The 11378-nt window shown below is 39.6% G+C and overlaps 1 protein-coding gene across 1 annotated transcript in view; it reads right to left on the bottom strand.

Annotated features, from left to right (window-relative positions):
• Positions 1 to 11378, bottom strand: part of c29h7orf57 (chromosome 29 C7orf57 homolog) — a 142659-nt gene that overhangs the window by 42804 nt on the left and 88477 nt on the right. The window contains exon 7 of the mRNA XM_043718963.1: positions 6312 to 6445. Within this exon, the coding sequence (XP_043574898.1) occupies positions 6312 to 6445 (134 nt within the window). The remainder of the gene's footprint in view (positions 1 to 6311; positions 6446 to 11378) is intronic.

Genomic DNA, 11378 nt, shown 5'->3' with positions numbered 1-11378 from the left:
AGGGCTTATCTTATGAAGAGAGGTTGACTGAGCTCGGACATTTTTCATTGGAGAAAAGGAGGAGGATGGGCGACCTAATTGAGGTATACAAGATAATGAGAGGCATAGATAGAGTCGATAGCCATGGACTATTTCCCAGGGCAGAAATGGCTAACACAATGGGTCATAGTTTTAAGCTGGTTGGAGGAAAGTATAGAGGGGATGTCAGAGGTGGGTTCTTTACACAGAGAGTTGTGTGAGCATGGAATGCATTGCCAGCAGCAGTTGTGGAAGCAAGGTCATTGGGGACATTTAAGAGACTGCTGGACATGCATATGGTCACAGAAATTTGAGAGTGCATACATGAGGATCAATGGTCGGCACAACATCATGGGCTGAAGGGCCTGCTCTGTGCTGTACTGTTCTATGTTCTAAATGCCTGAGAATCGAATTGTGAACCAAAAAGGAGAAAAAAACAACGTTGGTGAGAACCACTGAGAAAGGTAGGTTTACTTTAATTCTTTCTTGTATTGCTGTTGGCACTAAGTTAAAACTGATGGCTGTTTTTAAGAAAGAAACTTTGCCAAAGGAGAAATTTCCAAAAGGAATTGTCATCCATATGCATCCACAAGGTTGGATGGATGAAAGTGGATGTAGAAAATGGATAAAGGAAGTTTGGTATTTACAACCTGGTGGACTATGCAAGAAAAAGAGTTTGCTTCTTAGGGACCAGTGTCGATCACATCCAGTGAAGAATATTGTTGATAACACCTGATCGCATAACACTGACGTAGCTGTAATTCCGGCAGACTGTTTTGCAACCAATAGATGTTCGTATCAATAAGCTATTTAAGGAAATGATGAGAATGAACTGGAATAACTGGATGCATGTTGAAGAAAAAGCATAGATGAAAAGAGGCAGTTTGCGGGATCCATCACTGCCACTGATCTGTGAATAGATCATTGATTCATGGGAGGAAATAAAAGCTGACACTATTTTCAAATCATTCAAGAAATGTGGAATTTAGAATGCACTGGACAGTACAGGGGACAATTATCTATGGGATGACATAGAAGAAGAAGAAGGAGCAGGTGATTTGCTACCTCTAACTACAGAGAGCAAAATTGAAAGGGATCCATACAAATGATGTCATTCATCTTGATGATTATGAAGCTTTATTCAGTGCTGAAGATGTTGAACTGTGCGATAATTTGTTGTGTTTTGTTTCTTTATTCATTGAGAAGATCAATTGGGCTTCTGCTTATGAGACAGTATTTTGGACTGTAGCATTAATTTCAGCCCCTCAATAGTAGTTTCCTTGGAATAGTCGACCCCATAAAGTTAACCCTAAAAAGTAGTCTACACGAGTAAATGCAGTACTTGAATTTTCAGAAGGCTTTTAATAATATCCCTCACAGTTGGTTGGTTAGCAAAATTAAAGCACATGAGTTAAGAGATAATATATTGGCTAGGGTTAAGAACTGGATCATAGACAGAAATTGGAGAGTAAAAATAGACAGATCATTCTCTCATTGGCAGTCTGTTACTGGTGGGGTATCACAAGGATTGGCTGTTCAGAATATATATCAATGATTTGGATGTGGGCATCAAATATAACTTTTTCAAGTTTGAAGCAAAGCTAAATGTGAACATGTGCAAAGTGGTTTCAAGAGAAGTTAAACAGACTTAGTGAGGTGGCAAGTGAATGGCAGATGGAATACATTAATCTATTGCTGAAGGTTAACATGCAGGTGCAGCAAGTAATTAGCAGCAAGCTAATGGCATATTAGCCTTTCTCACAAGAGGAATTGAGTAGAGGAGTAACAAAGTCTTGTTCTATGGTATAGAATCTTGATGTTCAAATTATATCTACTCCAAAGGTGTGTAATAACATCTCTGAACAGGTTGATTCAAAAATATTTGAGGCCGTCTTATGGCACAGTGTTCCTGGGTTCAACTCCCATCTGTTCCAGAGGTGTAAGATAACATGTGAACAGGTTGGTGAGAAAATTGATTATGGAATCTTGACTAGACTGCATCCGGTGTAATGTGCTCTTTTTTTAATCCCCTTGCCTTAGGAAGCATACTATTGCCATAGAGAGAATGCAATGAATGTTTGCTCTCATTGAAACATACAAAATACTTCAATACAAATGCAAATAAATGTTTCCCTAATTAGGAAATCAAGGAGAAGGAGACAAATTTCAAAATAAAGGGGAAGCCACTTAGGAACAAGATGAGGAGAAATGTTTTATTCAGAGGTTTATGAACATTCAGAAATTACTAACCCAGAGAACCATGGAAACTCAGTCATTGAACATGTTTTATGTAGAGATTAACAGATTTCTAAGTACCAATGGCATAACTGGATATGAGGATAGGCAAGGGAAAAGGTCGTGAAGTGGATGATCATCCATGATCTGAATGGTGGAACAGGCCCAATGGGTTGAATGAGGTAAAAACAATGACTGCAGATGCTGGAAACCAGATTCTGGATTAGTAGTGCTGGAAGAGCACAGCAGTTCAGGCAGCATCCAAGGAGCAGCGCTGCTCCTTGGATGCTGCCTGAACTGCTGTGCTCTTCCAGCACCACTAATCCAATGGGTTGAATGGCCTACTCCTGCTCCAATGTTTATAGAAGTTTCAGTTTTTTGCTATCTTGCTTGTAATTCTTAAATGCTGACAGTGTAAGGGGTGCAGCTTCAACAGGTCAACCATACCATGAGAAGTCTATGGAGTCCTATGCAGTCTTGCTTGCAATTCTTAAATGCTTATTCTTTAAGGGGTGATGCATCACTAGTTAAACAAGCTTGATCAGCAGGCAGCCACACTGGCTGGCAACCTGACCAGGGCAGGCAAGTGGAGGAACGTCGATTGAATTTGGCCGATCAAAGCAGTCCTGCACACTCTCAGGGAGCTTTCTTGTTCTTCTTGAAACTCCAGCTCTATGATTGAATGTTCTTTTCAGTAGTGGCAAAACCCCAACTGAGGGTTTGGATCAATGTTGATTTCTGCTTCAAAAATGTAAACTTTGCAGGAGTTATATGATGTTAATTGGTACAATGATCCATTCCGTGTTGGTGACATTGACCTTTCTGAGACCTAGCTCAGAAGAGAGATGAGAAACCGAAATTAAATACAGGCCTCAATAAATGTGCATGTAAAAGGATGTTTTTTGTCAGAGAGGATCAGTGTATAGGACAGCAGTGTTTTGCATCACTGATTAAAAATGATGGTCATCCTAATTATCAAAAAGGCTGATTCCAAGTCTATTAAAGGTTCAGAAAAGGCTGGGTGAAGTAAAAAGGAATTATAGGAAATCTTTGTTGGAGTTTCTCAAAGAATCCTGGGGAATGGAGAGAAGAAGTTGGGATTCAAAGGGGAGAATCACAATGATTGGGAAAGGGGATCAAGGAAAGGAGCTGCATATGTATTGTGGGGAACATGATGGAATAGTTGGGTGTGTTGAGGAGAGGGAAAAAAGCAGGTCAATGGAATAAGTCTGAAGCTGCGCATATGGATCTGGATGGAAATGAAATAAGATGGTGGAACAGAAATATTAAGGGAATAGTGCTGATAAGTCATAAAAAGAGGTTGAAGAAGGACAGAGAAGACAACAGAAAAAGAAGACCATCTACAATGATGGGAAGGAAAGTGTGGTGTAGATGGGGTGGGTTTATGCTAAGCAAATCAAATTTTAAAAATTACAACTATCATCTTTCTCATAAATCACCTCAGAAAAGAAGAAAGTACAGAATAAACAGTACAAATAGGAGGAGCCTGAGATTTGTTTATATGTATTCTTACACAGTGCAAAACAAACAGCCAACTAAAGGAATCAAAGCAAAAACCGAAAAATACTTTTGGATGGGCTATCAGTAAAGGCCTTAGAATGAAGGGAAACACTCACCACAGAATAAAAACTCACCAACACGAATGTTAGTGATGTTGGTGGCAATTGGAGCGGTACGGTGGGGTTTTATTCCAATTACAGCATGCTGGAATATTCATAGGTCTATATTTATGAATGGTAAGGACATGGGGATGAAACTGTTTTACAAGCTGTAGGTTACAAGATATTGGGTTGTGTCACAGGGGATAATGAGGGTACCAAAAGGCACATTGAGCCATCTGCCTTATGCATGGAAAGCTGTCTAAGGATCAAGGCTACAGAGATCTTACAGGAAAAGAAAACCAGTCATGGGCCATGTAAAGGTGGCTGTAAAGCAGGCTTTTATCCAATACATGAGCAGCCTGATAAGAGGACCAAAGCATAGCTTGTCTACATTAAGATCTCAAATGAAAAACAGACATCTCATTCATGATATTTCTTTCCAGATCAGTACTTCCACGTCAGATGTTTGACCAACTCAACCCTGCAGCTCTACTAACATTGCTAAGGTAAAGAACAAGGAGGAGAAGACAAAGAAGAATAGCCAGTGTCAACACAAGCAGAGAAAGGAAGTTCTAGATGTAGAGAAGTAACCAGTTCCAGAAAAAAGGAAAGTACCATCAGGCAATGCACTGAGAGAGGGTCTACCAAAGGTAATGCAGTTACTGCAAATGAGTGAAAGGCATGGCTAGAGATGTTATCAAATGTGACTAGGGATGCCACCATTCACATCTACCACTTCCTGAGGCATATTTGCATATCTTGCTTGAGAGGAAGTACTTGCAACCTGCTCCTCAAAGGGGACCATCTATCTTATGTCAAGCATCCCACACCCTGTCCAGACATTTTTCTGGTGACTGTGAATCTTTCTCCTACGGGAGAGAAGCACGAGGAGATAGTAGTATGGCTACATAAGCACTGCCTGCATCTATGGATAGATAGAAATGTCAATCCCTGGAGGTGTGATCGTTTATGTGCATTACTCGTCAAAAGAACGTGGCATGGAAGAAATTGGTATTGCTTGTTTCTGAAACTAAGATAATTCAGTGTCATCAAACAGCTACAGATGGTGAAAACTAACAAAGCATCATATGATGTATGTGCCTGAAGCGTCCATCCCAAAGTCACCTCTCATGGTTGTGTCCTTGTTCCATAAAAACCTTTGCTGAAAAAGATGTGTATGTTCTACTAGTTGTGAAACAAAGTCTGTGAGCAGATGGGGTTTTAGCTGCTAAGTGTCATAGCTTTTTTTATGTTTTAAGTATGAACCCTGGAAAATGAATGAGATGCAGTGCCACTGTGCTGCAATTAGTTCTACATTGATAGCTGCAATGAAGCAACAGACATTGATTGCACATGAAGCATCTGATGGAAATGTCTAGCACTAATCTTGTGTTTGATGGTTTTCTGCAGTGGCAAAATATTCCAATGCTAACTCACACTCATAAAAGCATGAAGCATTGAGAATGGTATATACCATGGGAAAGTGCAGATCATTCATCATCCTGCAGCATTGCAGCCAGTCATCCATGGGTGCTGACCTCCACAGTCACCTCTGTCCATGCTGCCTTCATCAGTTGAAATGGACTCCTGCTTTCATCCCTTGTGAAAGGAACTTTTCTTCTCTCCTGGATAGATTTTAAGAGAATTTCTGGGGATGTGCCACTAAAACATGGCACCATTTTTGTGTAGTCTGTGACATTTCCAGTAATGGGTGGGGTGATGAACAAATGTTTAGTGATGCTCAGGGGTTGCAGGGAGTGAAGTGCTATCCAGATGCCTTTTAAATATGGTGCCTAGAAGTTGCAGCCTGGAAGGTTCCAACAGAGACAGAACCTCCTGCCTGCTTATAACTTGGAAAAGCAGGAGGCTAGAAGAACACAGCAAGCCACGCAGCATGAAGAGGTGGAGAGGTCGACATTTCAAAACATCCCTTGACTTCGCCAACTCCTGATGCTGCCTGGCTTGCTGTCTTCTTCCAGCTTCCTGCTTGTTTACTTTGGATTCCAGCATCTGCAGTTTGTTTGTCTCTGCCTAATAATTTGAGCATTTTACCTGTACATGCAGATGTAATGAGTTAAGAAGAATATAATTGCGCAAGAAAACCCAACCCACAAAGCATGGAAGTACATCATGTTTTTAGCCCACTTCCACACTCAGACTGAAAGAAACAATATTCTGCCCCTTAGTTCATGATCTGTCATTTAACAAATTTTAGTGTAGATACATTTATTTTTCCCTTTTTTGCTGGCATACTATTTCTATTTGTCCTTCAAGTCCCTGCCAGTATCACTTTATTATCTAATGTTGGGAAATCTGCAAGTAGGCCGAATAGGAAAACATTCAAACTTCAATCACTGTCTTCCTATGCGATGATTGAGAGTAAAATCATATCTTACCACAGCATGACAGAAATGCTAACAGATCTGAAACCCTTACCTCCAGGTTGCTTAACCTTTATGTTTGATGATATCTTCTTGTTGAAGTCCTTTCGCTGCTGAATGTAGTCCTCAGCATACCCATTCATAATTAATTTTGTGAAGTTTATAGGTTCATTCTTTTTTGGTAAAGGCCTAAAGGAAAGGGTTAATTATTATTGGTGTATTGCAGAATCTTTGCATTTTAAAGCCATTTTCTACTTGTTATGTTCTATTTTATTCACAAACATTCATAAAATTGTGTGCCTCTCATGTAGTTTCCCACACCAACCTTACTAATCAGGAATGCAGGTATACAAATCACACAAACTCTCTGTCCATCAAACTAATGTATGTAAATCTTGGGATGGTACGGGGACTGGGTGTTTCTGATGTACGGCAGGCAGTGTTTGAATTCACATATCTGTACTACCATCAGATGAAGCTCCATATCCATAAATTCATTTTATTAAAAATTGCCTGTAAAAGATACTTCTGTTTGGATTTAAACATCTTAAGATTCAAACCAAAAGATGTAAATAGTGAACAATGGGGAGGTGATGGCCTTGTGGTATTATTACTAAATGATTAATCCAGAGGTCCAGTTAATATTCTGGGGACCTGGGTTTGAATACTGCCATTCAATTTTTAAAAATCTGGTATCAGTCTAATGACAACTTTGAAACCATTGTCAATTGTTGGGGAAAAACACATCTAGATCACTCATGTTCTTTAGGGAAGAAAACCTGCCGTTCTTACCCTGGTCTGGCCCACATATAATTCTAGACCCACAACAATAGGGTTGACTCTTAACTGGTCTCTGGGCAACATGAATAGCAATAAATGCTGCTTCCCCAGCAATACCCAAATCCCATGAATTATTTTTTTAAAATGCATTTGTTTACAATATGTTGAAATTCCTGCTTTAGGAGAGGGTTTAACTTCAGTTGATAGCCCATAACCAGAATCTGAATTTTCAAGGTTCCTATGCCAGTAACTCAGATCTCAAGAGTAAAGTGAGTACTCTGCAATGTTTACAGCCAAGTCTGAGGGCATGTTGGATGGCTACCTTGAAACTTTGGGCAAAGTATCCTCTTTAAGCCCGATGGAAGTCACATTTGCTGGGAGCTTTTATGATCCTGGTGGGAGCTTACTAAAAATCTCAAATAACTCCTAATTAAAGATCTGTTTCCCTTTGGGAAAAAATAAATTGTTTCAAAGGTGCCCTATCTAGGTTTTATTGTCTTGCACATGAGTGTCAGAGCCTTCTCAAGCTTTTTAGCAGGTACACTGAGCTTACATCTTTACTGTGTTTGCACAAGCATGGAACTATCTTCCTACTTCTGAAACAGTCCGGCTGCTCAATTGGATAATGCTAGACCATACCTCAGCTTCATTTTCCCAACAATTTTGCAATTTCAGCCTTAAAAATTTCAATTGGTGTAGCACACAATACATTCCAGTAGAGTGTTCAAGAACTTTGTACAACAATCTCTGTAAAAATGTGCTCCCTGACTTCATTTCTAAATAGTTTAGCTTCAATTTTAAGAATATGGTCCCCTGTTCTGGATGTTGCTATTAGGAGAACACGATCTTTCTATACATTTTATTGGATAGTGCTTAGCTTTTAAAGACCATGATTAGATCACTCTAAAATCTTCAACCTCAATATATACAAAGCTTAGTCTTATTAGTTAACCCTCTAAGCCCTGGTATCATTCAGTGAATCTGCACTAAACTGTATACAAGACCAAATATGTTTCCTGAGGTTCTGTGTTCAAACTGAACAGATTGATCATTTAAATGGTTCCATCCCCACAATCTAGGATAGAATCAATGCTTTAATCAGTTGATAACCAAATCATGCTTCATAATACTTCTGTTAGTAGAGCAGAAATCTTTAAATTTCGGTCTGAATATGTGCAGAACCATGAAAGAAATGAAGATAAATGTAACATATAAGGAAGAGAAATATGTTGAAACGACCTTTTCTTTTCCCTCTGTCCAAAATTACTGTGGCTTGTTTTTAAAAAGGAAGTACATTCTCAAACCCCAGCTAATGTGCAGTGATAAAATTATATAGTATGTTACTAACTTTTGAAATTTTTATGTTAAAGTAGAAAATAGATTTGTACTTCACTTCTGTGAAGATAGCTGTTTATCCTTAGAGGTCAGAAAGTCATTTGCAACATTGAACTAACTAACAAGAAAGCATGTAATTTATGGTTAAATGTCTCAAACTGTCGCACCTTTTGATTTAATTAATGACATGTTTATAAAGTTGAATTTCTATGACATAAAAAAACTTGTAATTTGAGTTCAGTTCAGAACAAACAGAAGTTAACAGTTCGTAACAGTTATAATCCAGTGAAAAAGAGATTTCTCCCCCCTTTTGGATTGTAGTTTAGGTAAATTTAGATATCTGGAAACAGATACAAATTAATTACAGCATTCCTTTGAAATCAAGACTGTTCAGCAGGTCATGTAGCGACTCATGGAGGTGGAGTCAAGTTTGGACCAATGCAGCATCCAGCAACATTGATGATGTCTACATTAGCAAGGCCAGCAAGGACTCATAGTGATGAGGGCATTGATAGAGGGAAATGGCACCAAAGAGTGGCTGTTTCCATTTCAGCAACAGCAGTGTAGTGAAGGAAATTGTGCCTGGCTACTAGGCCCATGGTCCATGGTGGAGCTCTTATTTAAATGGACTGTCTAGGAGGTAAGGTTATTCAGTTGGCTGGTTGAGGAGCATATGGTTCAGAATTAAACCAATGGCACAAGTTCAATTCCTGTTCCAGCTGAGGCAGACTTAGGGCCGACATTTTGAGGCTTGACAAATTGAGGTTTTTGATGAGTGATGATGATTGATGGAGATATTCTAATTTAAGGAATGGCTGAAGCTGCTGGAGTAGTTGATAGGATAAAGCATTTAATATGCAATGAATAAAGATGAACTGTCTTGTAAGGTCACTGATCTTTTCTTTTACACAGCATTCATATTCTCAGGGTCAACTCGTTGGATTTTTCCTCCATGGCTATTTCTTCTTACAGTTAGTTGACCGTATCGCTGGAGGGCCTTTTCTTCCACTATGGTGGAAGATATCTCTCCCTCTGTGTGCATACAGAACATCTCTCTATCTTTCCACCTCCTCCCCCATGGCACCCCTGCACAGTATCCAAAAACTTTGGAGCCCGCTCTTTGGCTTGGTGTGCAATTCCTCACCCTTGCCCAGGTTCGATTCTCTCCAATCATAATCAACTCCCGGGACATTTTCCTGACAGGGTGTAATTCATTTTGAAAGTGTGAAGACATTTGAGGGAGTAGTTAGCAAAGCATGTGGAAAAGTGGACATTATAAATAGAGCAAAAAAGAAAAGTTATGCTGAACCTTTATAAAACATTAAATAATAGATTTGCATCCAATCCTGGTCACTGCACCTTAGAAACAACACAAAAGACCTTGGGAGGGTACAGAAGAATTTTACCAGAATGGTTCTAATGATGAGGGAATTTACTTATGATGTTAGGTTGGAGAAGCTAGAGTTGTTCACCTCAGAGCAATGGAGGAAAGATCTGATAATTTTGTATAAAATAATTAAAAGTAAAGATTAGATAGACAAGGAAAGGCTGTTTATGTTAGTTATTATACTAGAACTAGGCAACACAGTTTTGAGCATTTGGACAAGAAACAGGGAAGGGATGTACTTTTTTATTGAGAGGAAGCACTCTTTTATTGCATGAATGGTAATGACTTGGAAATCACTGCCTACAAGGACTGCGGAGGGAGAGACAACCAATGATTTCAAAAGGAAATTGTGTAGGCATTTGAAGGAATAAACATGCTGGTGTGCAAGGATAGAGTGGGAGAATGAAACAAAGTATACTGCTTTACAAGAGCGAGCATAGACTTGATTGGCCAGATTGCGTCATTCTGTGCCATATGGTCTATGGCCTTTAAGAGGTGCAGAATAACTATAAGCAGTTTAGCTATAGTTGAACTAGCCAATTATGATGTTTTCTCTGCTGATGCACTTTGTCAATAAATAGCAGTTAGTTTTAGCAGGCATACAGATCAATTATGTCCACAGTTAGTACAAAGTTACAACACTACCTGCATTGCACTTGATGACTGCAAGGATACATTGCACAGATACATCACAATTGTTACACACAATTTCAACTAATTTAGCCCCCAGAAGATGGAATGCTATGGGGAGGACTGAATGATGTTGGTTATGATGAGAAATATGGCAAAATCAAGTGAGAAGCCTATCTCAACATCGAGAACAACTAGCTCCATTATTTGAATAAGTCCCGGGCATCGAAGTGAGATTCTTGTTAGACAGCAGCAAAGTTTCCGATTGAGGGGGTTCATTGCTTGTTATCGACCTTATTAATTGCAAATATCACTTTATTGATATTCAGCTTCCTATTATACCACTCACCAAAAATTCTTCACATGAAAGTCAGGGAGGGTACCTGGTGACTTCAACTCAATGCTGTCTGCAAGGTGTACCTATATTGCTCATCATGTTACAGCATCTCAAGGCACTATCCATGGGGCATGCATACAAACTTTGGCATCTGGTAACTGCCAACCCCCAAGAATCCTCATTGCACATCTATAATCCACTTGCAGGATGCTTAGGAAGTAGAGACCTGCATTTTTGGGTGCACCAGCAACTAACATCAAAAGGCTATTGAAAGAATACTTTGAATACAGAGACAGGCTCCCAGCTCACAGACTGGACCAGATTGCATCTCAGGGCTGCTCATTTGCTATCTTTGTGGTCGTTTACCTAGCATGTACCTGCATGCCCATAGCATTCTTTCCTTGCCTTGCCATGCCATGCCACGTTTGTTAGGATAGGAGAAAGTGAGGACTGCAGATGCTGGAGATCAGAGCTTAAAAATGTGTTGCTGGAAAAGAGCAGCAGGTCAGGCAGCATCAAAGGAACAAGAGAATCGATGTTTCGGGCATAAGCCCTTCTTCAGGAATGAGGAGGGTGTGCCAAGCAGGCAAACATAAAAGGTAGGGAGGAGGAACTTGGGGGAGGGGCGTTGGGAATACGATAGGTAGAAGGAG

The sequence above is a fragment of the Chiloscyllium plagiosum genome, chromosome 29, assembly GCF_004010195.1.
Source record: "Chiloscyllium plagiosum isolate BGI_BamShark_2017 chromosome 29, ASM401019v2, whole genome shotgun sequence".
Classification (NCBI taxonomy): Eukaryota; Metazoa; Chordata; class Chondrichthyes; order Orectolobiformes; family Hemiscylliidae; genus Chiloscyllium; species Chiloscyllium plagiosum.
Note: the sequence above shows the minus strand (reverse complement) of the source record. Positions and strands in the feature narration are given on the sequence as shown.